General features: G+C 38.2%; 1 protein-coding gene across 8 annotated transcripts in view; it reads right to left on the reverse strand.

The window, feature by feature from the left end:
• csnk1a1 (casein kinase 1, alpha 1) overlaps positions 1-14,457 on the reverse strand; it is a 32,175-nt gene that overhangs the window by 7,028 nt on the left and 10,690 nt on the right. For 7 of the 8 annotated variants that reach the window (XM_077022526.1, XM_077022522.1, XM_077022528.1 and 4 more), the window contains 4 exons: positions 13,444-13,527; positions 1,421-1,560; positions 1,095-1,173; positions 222-296 (listed from right to left, as the gene is read on the reverse strand). In XM_077022526.1, the coding sequence (XP_076878641.1) occupies positions 222-296; positions 1,095-1,173; positions 1,421-1,560; positions 13,444-13,527 (378 nt within the window). The remainder of the gene's footprint in view (positions 1-221; positions 297-1,094; positions 1,174-1,420; positions 1,561-13,443; positions 13,528-14,457) is intronic. The other variant, XM_077022527.1, reaches the window with a different exon arrangement.

The following is a 14,457-nucleotide window of genomic DNA, read 5'->3' on the forward strand; positions in this document are numbered from 1 at the left end:
CAAAAAGAAGAGACTTCTAATGCTCTGATGCCTCGATGTCTCAACCAATAAACAAGTGACCACATTTACCAAAGACTTGAAGTATCTCTACAGGAAAAAGAACAAAATAGTTTTTCCTTTTGTGAGGAAAAAAAAAGAACTAAAAATATATAATCAAATTACTATACAGGTGAAACTGTAGCATTTTCCAAATGCACTCGTCTCAAATCTCAAATGCATACCTTACACAACACTTCAACAGGAGTTGACATCTTTTTCTCACTGATCTTCTCATATTTCTGTTTCTTTGTGGCTGCCTATGGAGCAAACGTGGACAGTTAAGTTGCTTTACAGTGCGTTACTGACAGGCCGATAACTGCAGAGAGCAGCTTTATAAATGCCAGATCTTACACATAACTTTCTTTAAAGTTTGCAAAGTTTGTCACCCACCATCTTTTCTGTAACATTTAGTATAAAGAAAAGACTATTACTAGCGACCTAGGCATTTGGCTACAATTTAAACACTGGACACTGACGACTTAAGACACCCAACACGATTTTTTTATCATAAAACCTCAAGGAAGATCAAAGCATGGCATTTGTAAAAGTCACTGCAACTTGTGTACACAAGCAGATGTGACATGTGCATGTTATCATATGCAGATTGCAGCAGGCTGTAGTGGGAGACACTGGGTGGCTCAGCTCCTAATGACAAATGCCCACTCCACAGTGCAACAGTGGTCTTCATAACTGCTGGGTTCAATGAGCAATTGTGGCACGCGTGACATACTTGTCTATATAACAGAAGATGCTGATGAGCTGATGACTTTGCGCATCCATGGTATACAGCGAAAGGTATTTATACTAGGCCAAGACAGCATTGGGCTGCTGATGAATGTTAAGACACCCGTGCATACACCATCACAGGAGACCAAATAGACAGATGTGAAGCCCTGGTGTCCTTTATGAACACTGCCATGACATGTGGCAGCTGTCATCAGAGGCAAAGGTTGAACAACAATTCTCAATCCAAATGTTTTTTTTTTTCTTTCATATCCTAAATTCAGTTTGAATCCTAGGTGGACTGAAAGCTCTCAAGAACCTTGCCAGCTTACCTTTAACCCTTGCCAGGGGAGGCTGGTTCTGTTGAAATACATCAGCACATAGCCTAGTGATTCCATGTCATCTCGACGACTGTTGAAAAAGTTTTTAAAAGTTTAAGTATACTTAAAGTTTAAGAATTCTAAAAAATGTTATAGTATTTCTTTATGAAGTATCCTTCTATATCAGGAAGCTTTTAGGGACTGCTAAGGAGGCATGGCACACAATTAAAGAATATCATTGGAAGATGCAACACAAAACATCACAAAAACTGCACCTAAATGTAACTGCAGTGCCGGAAACTGAGTAGAAGTAAAAGGACACTAAAAGGTGCTCGTACCTCTGCTCTATGCCCAGATGTGCATTGATGCTGGCATAGCGAGCTGTGCCCGTGAGGTTCTTGTCTTCTCTGTAAGGGATGTGCTGCCGCGTTCTGTTGTCTCTGTATTTCTTGGCCAAACCAAAGTCAATGAGGAACAACTGCAAAGATAAGAAACAACACACTGGGTGTGTCACACAATGACCTCTAGTTACATTTGAAGTTCATTATTGTCTATGAAATGAGTGCAGGTTTGCATGATATGAAGAAAACATGCAATGTGTAATAAAGGTCAGCACAAGGAGGAGTTTTGATAAATGAACAAATATTTAAGCGTGCATATTACTTATACACTTCCTGTCTTTCTGCTTTGACAGGCATACTGCTGACATGCCCACAGAATAAACTGAATAAAGAAAAAACAGTAAGTTGTTCTTGTCCCCTTTAAAATATTTTCTTATAAAAAATGTCATACACTGGTAAATTTTGAGATTTGGAGCCCATTTTGCTTCTATAAAATTAAGCACAACATTGGCTGGTGTCAATTTCTGACAACTTGGCACGTGACACTTCCTGGTTTAGCTTCGTTGGGAACATTGGGGCACTCCCCAGGGATGAAGCATGTAGCATATAATTAAACTATAAAACTAATATAAATATAATAAAGTGCCAATTCATTCTGTATTTTATGATTTGTCAAATTTTACTTTCCTTTTTCTTTTAGTGACATGAGTAGAAAATATTAAAATAATGCATCTCAGCAAAAACAAAAATGAAGGTAGCCAAAATTTTTTTATGTTGGTTACGTTTAACTATTTTATGGGATTGCATGGCACACACCACAGGGACAAAGTACATATGTGCAAACACTTCTTTTCAGTTGAGGGCCATAAATTAGGTAATTTTTATAATTTTTTAATTGGAGATGTTCTCTTATAGTTAATTCTAATAGAAAACATGAAATATTTAGAACACATCTTTCGAGGTCGCTTGATCAAAATAAGTTTCAAGTTTTGAGCAATAAATAACCACTTCGGTAGTATTTTCATGTGCATTTTATGCATATGTATATTCAGAAATGTTTTACAGAAGGGCCTGTTCATATTAAATCGTAGCATAAATTATACAACATTTTATGACTAAAAATGTATTCTATGATTTTAATGTTAAATGAATCAAGACTATACACAAATTGGTGTAGATTTAACCAGATAATGGCTCATTTGCACATTCAAACATACAATTTCAGAAAACTTAATACAAAAACTGTCTAAACAACCAGGAAACTAAAAGGTGAAATCTATTACATAAAATTTTTCCTTACTCACGTGTCATCTTAATTAAACAAAAGTGCACAAATGAGAAGAGAACGCCAACGCAACATTCAGTGACCAACAAAACTAAAAAGACTTAGAATAGAACAATCTGAGGACAGCTAACGGCTAGATGGAGCTTAGTATGATTGACCAAGAATGGTGTGACATCTGCATAGTTAAAAAAAACAAATACATAGTAAATAAAAAATAAATACAAAAATAGGTACGTGATGCATTTTCATGCAGTATGAACATGTGTAATACATACAACTCATCATGATTGTCTTTGAGAAAGACATGTGTAACAAGCCAAATGGGTTATAAATATGCTAACATAAGCTAAGCCCTCCTGGACACATGCGATTGACTAAGTTTGGCGAAAACAAAGCAGTCACGGATTTTGTTAGTTGATATTTTGATTGCAATGAATAACCTAGATCAGTTAGTGTACATTCATGCTCAAACATTTTAGTAGCATCACAGAACACCGTTGAAGAATGCCAGTCCTAGGACGATCAATTAAGACACCTGTACACTATAGAAAATAGCTGAATCTCCAAATCTCTTACAAGAGTCCTATGTCATAGAAAACAAAATAAAGCTACTAATATTTTACTATGCTATTTAAAAATGCTATATAAAAGTTATGGATTACACCCACTGCTAGCAGGTGTATAAACTCAAGCACACTCCGTTATACAACACAATACAAGAGCTAGTACTGAAGAACACATCTAGCACAACTAGGGTTATAAAATGCCAGTGGGTTTGTGAAGTTTTGACCTTTTAGATCTGCTCTGGTCAACTGCAAGCACCATTACTGTAAAACAGAAGAAGTGTGTGGGAGCAACCACAGGTCATGGATCAAATGGTAGACCAAGAGTGGGGTTGCTCGATCCTGAAGTGATCCTCTGATACAGGATGCCTGACTAAAATGCTCTTTTCACTGAACAGGCACAAATTCCCACAGATGTAATCCAAATACTTTTGGAAAGCCTTCTTAGAAGAGTGGAAGTGTGGAGCACAAGTGTTTGCATCAAAACATTTCATCTCTTAGAAATGCCGTTCATGTACTTCCCACTTCCTACTTTGTAACAAAATGGTGACCAACAAATATTTTCAATTGCTCAGCAGTGTGCACACATGAGGATACAAAATGTTTTAGACATCAGGCCATTTTCCCTTTTTAAACAGCACCTGCTTGAAAAAAAAGAAAAAGAAAAAAAGAAGATGTAGTTCTTGCTCAAGAGGCATTGCTTAGACAAAATGAAAGCTTTTGATAATGTACTGTAGCAGACACTCACGAGCTGTATTAAGGTTACCTTACAATTACAGACCAATGGCATTTTGCTTTAAACACTCAATTTGCGTCACAAAAATACGGACAAGTAAAATAACTGACTCATTTTGCCTTTTTTGACTTGCACAAATCACCTGGGTAACCCAATCAGAATAGAATTACCATTTTAAGTAAAAAAGCCAGGGTATCTGCACATTTTATAATCTCAAATTCAATGACTTAAGACCTTTTTAATACCGCTCACAAGAAAAAAATAATACTATTAATGTGGTAAAAAATGACAAACTAGGTAAGTGTACAAAACGTTTTACTGTACGGAAATAAATAATACCGTCCACCTTAGGGAACAAAAAAATAATTTAAAATAATTATCAAATAAATATAAAAGTGCACTGTTAAGATAACTCAGCAAAACAGCCTTTAAGCCTAAAAACAACTAAAATATCCAAGTTTCAATTTCAACTTGTTCTGCACCGTTCAGCACCATACTGGACTGGGGGGAGGGGGGGGGGGGGGGGGCGTGTTGCATGTTGCGTACTGACAGTCACGCTGTCTACATCATCATTCAGAACAGGGCTGCCCTCACTGAAGGCTGAATTATTACAGTTACAAAAAACTCAAAGTAAAAAAATCGGAGGGGTGCACGACCTCGCGCAGGGGCGGAGCCACCGCGATTAAGTCATTGTCAGCACGCGGAACCTCGCGCCGGTCGTGACGCGTCAATTATGAACCAAGCTTGACGCGGCTCAGGGATTACGGCACATGCAACGCCGTGCGCAGTGCCCTAGTGCCTGTAAATTTACATTGTAATGGTCCAATTAAAGTAATTTAAAAACCAGGACATTTCCTCATAAAAAAAAAAAAAAAAAAAAAAACCCAGGACAGGACGTGAAATACGTCCTGGGAAATAGACATTTGGTCGCCCTACACAGTAGACAAATCATTTTTGGCACGTACAGTTAAACTGCAGTTACAGCGAATGACTCGATATGCATATTACTATTACGAGTGCCATCATATCGCTTGTGTTTTTCAGATTTCATATGAGAATCCAGTGCTTTACAGCCCATTGTACCAAGTTTGAATGTTTTTCGGAAAGTTCACATCGTGCCTCATACAAATCACTGGAAGGTTTCAGCTAGCCACAATATTTTCCATCCTCCAGCCACTTGTCATTGAATCGACATTTACCCATGTCTGCATCGAAGCCTTGTATTGTTGTTCCCGCTGCAGCCCTCAAATAAGAAAAGCAGCTTGTTAGGCAGTCTGATGTTTCCACCTGTTAGGTGACGTACTACTGCCATCTACCATGCAGAGTATACGGCTGTTGCGGAAATGATCATTATTGTGGGATATACATAGGTAAAATAAAACAGAAAAATGAGCAACACTTATTTAATGCCTCCCTTCCTAAAATTCCAGACACATTTTAAGACATTTTTAGGCCTTGAATATGTAAAACTAAATTTAAGACTTTAAGGACCCGCAGGTACCCTGAAAAAGGCAATCAAAAGTAAGCTCTGAACACTTAAAAAGTCACAGGATTGTGAAATGTGGACTCATACTGTGCATCTCCTTAAATGTTCACAGTTGAAATGGTTAAAACATCCAAATTTACCAAGGTCAGCAAGTTATTCCAAAATTATTTGGCTTGCATGATCCTACTTCAGTGGTTCCATTGTCACATATCCCTTTAAATCATTTGCGCACATCTCAAATTAAGTTACTTTGGGTAAGACTTATTTCTTTTTAAAAGGTGTAATTTCAGTTTTCACCCTCATACATTTGGGTATCTAGACTGTCTACCAATCCACAAACAAATTATATAGGACAATTTTTGTTGGCTGTCCATCAGAAAACACTGCACTCAAAAAGCCATTCAGACTTGATGTCAATTTCAGGATAATTTACTTCATATCCAGACATCTCACTTGCTGAGCCGCTTGTTGAACTGTACAAACCGGATTCCAAAGTTGGGACACTAAACAAATTGTGAATAAAAACTAAATGCAATGATGTGGATGTGCCAACATCTAATATTTTATTCAGAATAAAACAAATCACAGATCAAAAGTTTAAACTGAGAGAATGTATTTTAAGGGGAAAATGTGTTTCAAAATTTCATGGTGTCAACAAATCCCAAAAAAGCTGGGACAAGGCCATTTTTACCACGGTGGCATCCCCCCTTCTTCTTACAACACTCAACAGACGCCTGGGGACAGAGGAGACCAGTTTCTCAAGTTTAGAAATATGAATGCTCTCCCATTCATGTCTAATACAGGCCTCTAACTGTTCAATCATCTTGGGCCTTCTTTGTCACACCTTCCTCTTTATGATGCACCAAATGTTTTCTATAGGTGAAAGATCTGGACTGCAGGCTGACAGTTTCAGTACCCGGATCCTTCTCCTACGTAGCCATGATGTGATTGCTGCAGAATGTGGTCTGGCATTATCTTGTTGAAAAATGCAGGGTCTTCCCTGAGAGATGACGTCTAGATTGGACGTCTAGATCTAGAACATATGTTGTTCTAGAACCTGAACATAGTTCACTGCATTAATGGTGTCTTTCCAGACATGCAAGCTGCCCATGCCACAAGCACTCATGCAACCCCATACCATCAGTGATGCAGGCTTCTGAATGGAGCGTCGATAACTTGGGTTATCCATGACCTCTCTGGTCCGGATGACATGGCGTCCCAGTGTTGAATAAAGAACTTCAAATCGTGACTCATCTGACCACAGAACAGTCTTCCATTTTGCTACACCATTTTAAATGACCCCTGGCCCAGTGCAAACGTCTGAGCTTGACGAGCTTGCTTAGAAATGGCTTCCTCTTTGCACTGTAGAGTTTCAGCTGGAAACAGCAGATGGCATGGTGAATTGTGTTCACTGAATGCTTTCTGGAAGTATTCCTAGGCCCATTCTCTGTTATTTCCTTGACAGTGGCATTCCTGTTTGAGGTGACGTTTAAGAGCGCGGAGATCATGAGCATCCAGTAGTTTTACAGCCTTGACATTTATGCACAGCGATTGTTCCAGATTCTCTGAATCTTTTGATGATGTTATGCACGGTTGATGATAAGTCTTTGCCATTTTACGCTGGTTAACACCATTCTGGTATTGCTGCACTATCTTTCTGCGCAACAATGGTGGAAGTGGTTATCCTATTACCATCTTGGCTTCAGAGAGACACTGACACTCTGAGAAGCTTTTTTTTAATACCCAATCATGCTGTCAATTGACCTAATTAGTGTTAATTGGTCTTGCAGCTCTTCATTTATATGCTCAATTTCCTTTTTCAGCCACTTATTGCTACTTGTCCCAACTTTTTTGGGATTTGTTGACACTTTGTACAGGCAAGCTTAGTGCAGGAAGATCGGCAAATCTTAAAATGCAGTTCTGTCATTAACATCATGAAGACTATTTTTTGCTTTGCAAAGTTCACTGTTCACTTGTAAAGTGCTAGGTCATGGTTATGAATGTGCGAGCCATTGATTTTTATTAAGAGAAAAACTGATATGGACTAAGCAACACCCAGTTAAGTGAAAAGCTTGCAGTGGCTCAATAAAACTGTAAAAACTAATACTCATTAATATTTATTGCTTTGTATGACATTCATGGGACAAACCCCAGCCCCAAATGCATATATTAAACCATGCGTCTCCCAGAGTTCACGCTCAACAATTGCTACAGTTGATTGATTGATTGATTTATTTATTTATATAGCGCTTTACAACAACCAACTAAGGTGACCAAAGCACTTTACAATAAAATGAAATTACATTAATATACAGTAAAAACATCAGGAATGCATACATCGGAAGTATTGTCAGAATACTTCTCAAAATCAGTCCACTACATGGTATTAAAAGCCTGTTCAAACAGAAAAGTCTTAAGCTTAGATTTAAAAGGTTTCAGATCAGAAATTAACCGAAGATCTAAGGCAGGGGTCGGCAACTGGCGGACCGCGGTCCGTATCCGGACCCGAACGCAGTCCTGTCCGGACCCAATCTCATTCCTGATTAACTGGATACGGACCCAAAAAAACCATATTTATTCATTTTGACGGGAGAATTAATTTTAAACCGGAGTATTTATTTCGGGGCTATTGAAAAAAACACTCCGTCACGAGTGTTACGTTCACCACCCCAGCTCAACAACTTGCGTTCGCCACCCCCCGGACCTCAGGTGACAGCTATCTGCCAAAATTGGACCGCGGACAAATTTAGTTGAGTACCCCTGATCTAAGGGAAGATTATTCCAAAGTCGGGGTGCAGCTACAGAGAAAGCCCGATCACCCCAACGCTTAGATCTAGTTCTCGGAACGTCTAATAAAAGACGATTCGATGACCTCAAGGATCTCTCGTGTGCGGGAAAACTTAAGAGATCAGTTAAGTACAATGGTGCCAATCCCTTCAATGCTTTAAAAACAAACATCAAGATTTTAAAATTAATTCTATATTGAACAGGAAGCCAGTGCAAATTAAACAAAACAGGTGTAATATGTTCGCGTCTGGAGGTGTTAGTTAAGAGACGAGCAGCTGCGTTCTGGACGAGCTGAAGTTGTCTCAGAGAAGATTGACGAACACCAGTATATAGGCCGTTACAATAGTCAAGTCTGGAGCTAATGAAAGCATGGATTGCCTTCTCTAAATCAGTATGATCTACAAAAGATTTGACTTTGGCCAGCAGACGCAAATGATAAAAACTGGATTTAACTACAGAATTAATTTGTTTATCGAAGTTGAGTTCCTGATCGAATAATACCCCAAGATTTCTGACAGTAGTATTTAGCTTAAAAGGTAAACCACTGAGGTCCATGGCAGTAGCATCACCGAATAAAATACATTCAGTTTTCTGTTGGTTCAGGAACAGAAAATTATGATTTAGCCACTGTTTAACATCAATTACACAATTGATAAAAGATAGCATCGGATTTATCACGTGTGGTTGCAAAACGCTTTACTTAAATCGACATGTCTTGCAGAAAATAGGGGTGGGGTGAGCAGTACCTCATCATTCAATGATCACTCAACCTGCTCATTCTGTACATGGCTGTTTAGATCAGTTGTAGTGCTTGATCCTTGTGGTATTTTGACATGTCATTAAGAGCCAAGGAACAAAAAAAGCATCAGTATCACACTTTAAAACAGTAGAGAGAATGTTGGTAAATACCTTCATTTGCTTGCTCACTACATCGCAAAAAAAAATAAAAAAAATTATACAATCCTTTTCTTTGCTGAGAACAGTTTTCAACCCATCAGCGACCACGCAGTGTTGTTTTAAGCAATCTGTTCTTGAATTGCAAAGCTACATCCATCTACTCGATTTCCATCGTTTTTATTGGACTGGAGCACGCTGGTGGTTTTGATTGCCAGCTTTTCACACCTCTGCTTGGCGAAATGTGAATTGGGGGAGGGGTAGTGGCTAAGTCAAGTAATTGCAAAAGCGACAAACTTGACGCCTTTGAGGTGATGATAACCGTTCTAACCAATAGTTCATTTGAATCTGAAAAGACTACCACTTCACTTGCCATGATTCGTGATTGAGAAACATGCACAACCCAATAAGCCAGCTGGGTTGTAAACATGCCAACCTACAATAAGCCAAGTTCTCCAGAACACACGTAACTGACTGGTGAAACAGAGTTATTTTGTTAGTTGATATTTTGATTGCATATACTTTGACATCATAGAAAAGAGGAGTGTCAAGTTGCTTGGGTAGAAAGCTGAACCGGAAGTTGAAAGGGACAACAACTACGAAGGTCTAAGATGGACTCTGTATTTGTGAGTATGAACAATTGTGCATAAGAGAATTCATTCTAAATATCAAATATTAGATTATAAACAGTATTAGAGCATTTAAGTACTGTAGTACTTCCTCAGCATTGCTTAGGCTCTTAGCTAGCACGGTTAGCTTAGCTAGCCTCTTAATCTCTTGGTTATTAGTTACTTATAACTTGGAATTATCTGGTCTTTCTGCAAGATATTCAACATTGTTTTGTTTTATATATATATATATATATATATATATATATATATATATATATATATATATATATATATATATATATATATATATTATTGCATTCTCTTGATGTATATGGGCCTCCATCTTGGATCAGGGTGTGCCACATTTGGACTAGGGCGTGGCACTATATACATTCCTTGGGACATTTTTTAAAAAGATATTTCTATGCATGTCCGCAATATTTATTTCGTCAGATGAGACCTTATTAAATCCGAGAAGGAATAATACATTTACACTGCATACCGCCAAAATCAAAACTGCTTTTAGTTTTTTTTTGTTTTGTTTTTTTTTTTTTTTTTTTTTTTACATTTTCTTCTGTACTAGAGGCTCTCAAATGGAACCAAGAATATGGAAAAATAAGCCTGAGGTGAATAAATATTTTGGCCCAACGGTCTACTTCAGTTTGAATCCTGACTGATCATTTTGCAATATGTACACCTTGAGATAACTAGTGTTCGTGTACTAGTGCAAATGGCTCAAAAAATGTCTCAATATGGGCTCAAAATGGCCTCTTCACAAAGGGGTTAAAATGATATAATGTGACCTTTAAAACAGCTAGACATGAAAAGCATAATCCATAAAATAAATGCATCAAGCTGCAAGCAGAGAGGGTTGACAACTACAGACATTCAGGACCAGTTACAGCACAAACACGAGGCAGCAAGAAAGCCTCATTTTAACTCTTCGATGTAAACATTCACACATAAGTATACAAAGTTTACTGTCATGTGGAACGAGAGGATTTAGAAGTTTGCACCAACTGGCAATAGATTTACAACCTGGCTAACGGGAGACCTTTGACTAAACTAGGGCTGTGAGTCTTTGGGAATCCCACGATTCGATTCAGAATCGATTCTTGGGGTCACGATTCGATTTTTTCCCCGATTCTTTCAGATCACAACGATTCGATTCAAAAACGATTATTTTCCAATTCAAAAACGATTCTCAATTCAAAACGAGCTACTTCGGTCTGCTGGCATGAAAGCAGAGTACATTTATAAAGATATTATAATTGTAAAGGTTTTATCAAACATATTGCAATAATTTAAACACACAAAGGTAAATCCAAGACAACATGTCTGTTTGAGGCTGACACTCGGAACACTACATTAAACTAATAAAACTGTAGTAAAATAAATAAAATTGGTAGGCTTAGGCTAGCTGCCAGAACTGGTCACTACTCAATTTTATTATACAAAAATAACAAAAAACAAATTGCTTCGTACAAGAATTAGGCTTAGACTAGCTGCCTATTTCTGAGAACAAAATTACACATTTTTCCTTAACAAATCACAAAAATAAAAAATATATGAAAGTGCTTCCACAAATAAGTGCTGTTACATTTATAAAATGGGTAGGCTTACGTTAGCTGCCAGAACTTCCACTTCACAGATGATATGTGTATATGTATATATATATACACACACACACACACACACACACACACACACACACACACACACACACACACACACACACACACACACACACAGAGTATTTTCTAAAAGCCGCATAAATCTACTGAACTGAACACGTTTAACTGAACTGATCCGTTTCTGACGCTACAGATTATGTTATGGATTTACATTTCTATGCATAAATAAGAGCTAGACTTTAATTATCCATCACAGCAAACGGCATTATCTATGTTCAAAGACACACTGGCTCAAGAGTGTTAATTATTTTAAATAAAATACACACTGTCCTCAGTATTACAGCAGTATTATGTCTAAATATCTAGTTAGGATAAAACTAGAGTGCTCAATGAACCAAGTTATTTTTTATTTTAACTTTATTTTACCAGGAGTTATAATCATTGTAACTCCCGAATATCATCTGTAGCGTCTTTATGCGTGTGCAAACTATCAAGCTCATTCTAACCCAGGCCGGGTTGACGGTAAAATCTAAAGCCTGCATACTCAAATAGCGGCCTGTGGGCCATCTATTTCTGGCCCGCGAGCTGTTTTGAAAAGTGTTTTTTTTTCCGAAGGAATTTTTTCAATCGCGCTATCCGCTCTTATTTTGAAATCGCGCACCGCGATCTCAAGATGATGCTGGGGATTGCCTCTATGACAACAGGTAGCAGATGCCCAAATGCGTTCGCCATCCCCTCCCCCGTAACTGGCCCCTTCAGTGATTGAAAAAATAAAATGTGGCCCGTCAACATTTCTATTTGAGTACCCCTGATCTAAAGTGTTTCCAAATGGTTGCTTTCAAAGACCGCGGAGCCATTTGGACTTCACACTCTAGCGGCGCAACAACAAATACCGAACACTACACAACCCGATGTAGCTATACTAGCATGCCTGCACATAGTCAAAGCGGTTTTCTTGTTTTGCCTAGCACTACGGTGGCTGAGAAGGCACACACGCACCCGGGGAAAAAAAATCTATTTAAAAAAAAATGAGAATCGATTCTGAATCGTTCAATGTTAGAAACGCGATTCGAGCTCAAATCTATTTTTTCCTGCACCCCTAGACTAAACCATGCAAAATGATCTTATTGGGAAAAATAACCCTGGTACAAGTGAAATGTGTGGAGACTGGGCCCCAAGTGGTTCAACTGAACTATGGTGGGTCCTAATTAGGACACAGTACATTGTTACAAAGGCAATATTTAAGGTTCAGCCCATTAGAGTAGGGGGGGGGAAATTATTATTATTATTATTATTAATAATAATAAAGTTTCCCACTCTAGGGTTTCAACGAATAAATATGTCCTGCGGACAGATGGGTCAAGCACCGCATTGCACGCTGAGGATGTCAGATTAGTAGCAGCATTGCAGAACATTAGATCAGAGAAAATGCTAGCAAAATGTTAGTGTTTCATGGAGTCCTCCACGGGAGAAAAAGGGTTGTGCACCTTCACTTTTCAGGTAATGCACAAGCTCACATATCAAGTGCAAGCAGCTGTTGCTGACAAAAGTCCCACAATCTAAAAAACTGAACCAGAGGACTTGGATGAAAAACTCTGCCTGAGTGAAAAAAGAAGCCTTTGTAGGCTTCAATAAATACAAGGCCTTGCCACTCAATAGGTCCCTATCCAACAGGCACAATGCCATTATACTTCAGTAACAGAGGTCCTTTGCTACAAGCTGTTCAGTCTGCAAATTCTAAACATTTATTAAAATTCAGTGGCATTTGAGAAAGTAAAAAGCTCATGAAAAAACGCAAACCACTACGCATGACAAACCTGTAGTCATTCCAAGACCTACTCCCCTAAAACCGAAACCTGCCTTCTAGTCGACTGCACAAAAGATCACTGCAATCTGGATATGGTATCTCTGTTTAACATGTGTGTCTGGTTTAATGCCAACAGGTGTTAAAGGCTATTCATTAAAAACAAAGCTAGCATGGGGGAAAAACTGGGCAGTATTATTAGGCGATTGTGGTTTCAGACCTGGTTTAATCCTGAGAAAGATGGGTCCTGAGAAGAACTAACAGCCAAGCTTCTTTTCCTCTTCCCCACTGGAGATTCTAAACACTAAACAGACAATAGAGGGTGCAGTGCATCAAACAGTATTGCTGACAACCCCACATGGCCAGCGCAGACAGGCAACACAAAGGCTCAGAAAAAGAACAGGAAGAGAAGGAGCAGAATGAGGGGGAAAAGAAAGCCTAGTGCCATCCTTCACACCAGCAAGCTTCCTAAATTAAGTTGAAGAACTTTACTAATAGTGGGACTTTTGGGACTGTCTGGAAATTTGGGCACATATCCAACACTTGAGCAAGACAGCAAGATGGCTCAAGTGTTTATGAAAGATAATAGATGGTAGCATTAGCCTGATAAAAGTTCAATTACAAAAAAAGTTGTTTAAGCAAGGTTGTCTTTTTTGACCTTGTTGAAGCATTATTTCCTATAATCCTCAACATTTCTGTAATATTTAACACTAGCTGTGTCAAATGTAATACGAGGAATAATGTCTAAATGACTGTGTGAAGCCCTTGTGTTAGGTAGGGCAAAACAAAAGCTTTTGCTACAGGGGGTGTGTGTCACAACTAAGCACGAGCATTACAACAGAAATTCTGCCAAAAAACCTAAACCCAACAAGTAGACCCCACCCATTTACCTCATTTGTACATCCAAATGGAGTACTACTGCTGTACATCTAAAAACTAATAATACTCAGTGGCTATACAGCAACTTGGGACCTTCAGTAAGGAAGAGGGTAGAATACATTGGCATTTGCAGAATTTAAATTAAAAAAGGGAAACTCTGGATGGGGTCTAAAAGTGTGCACTATAAGAATATGAATTTATCTGAACGTACCAAAGAAATATAGTGACTTAGTTCAAATGTAAATTACCAGAATTACCTAGCTATAACTTCAAACATTTTAATTAAAAAGCATACCAAAATATGCAACAAACAAGCTCACAAAACCATGATGAGCAATCCTTTCCATGATAAGAA

Source organism: Brachyhypopomus gauderio, chromosome 11 (genome assembly GCF_052324685.1).
Source record: "Brachyhypopomus gauderio isolate BG-103 chromosome 11, BGAUD_0.2, whole genome shotgun sequence".
NCBI lineage: Eukaryota > Metazoa > Chordata > Actinopteri > Gymnotiformes > Hypopomidae > Brachyhypopomus > Brachyhypopomus gauderio.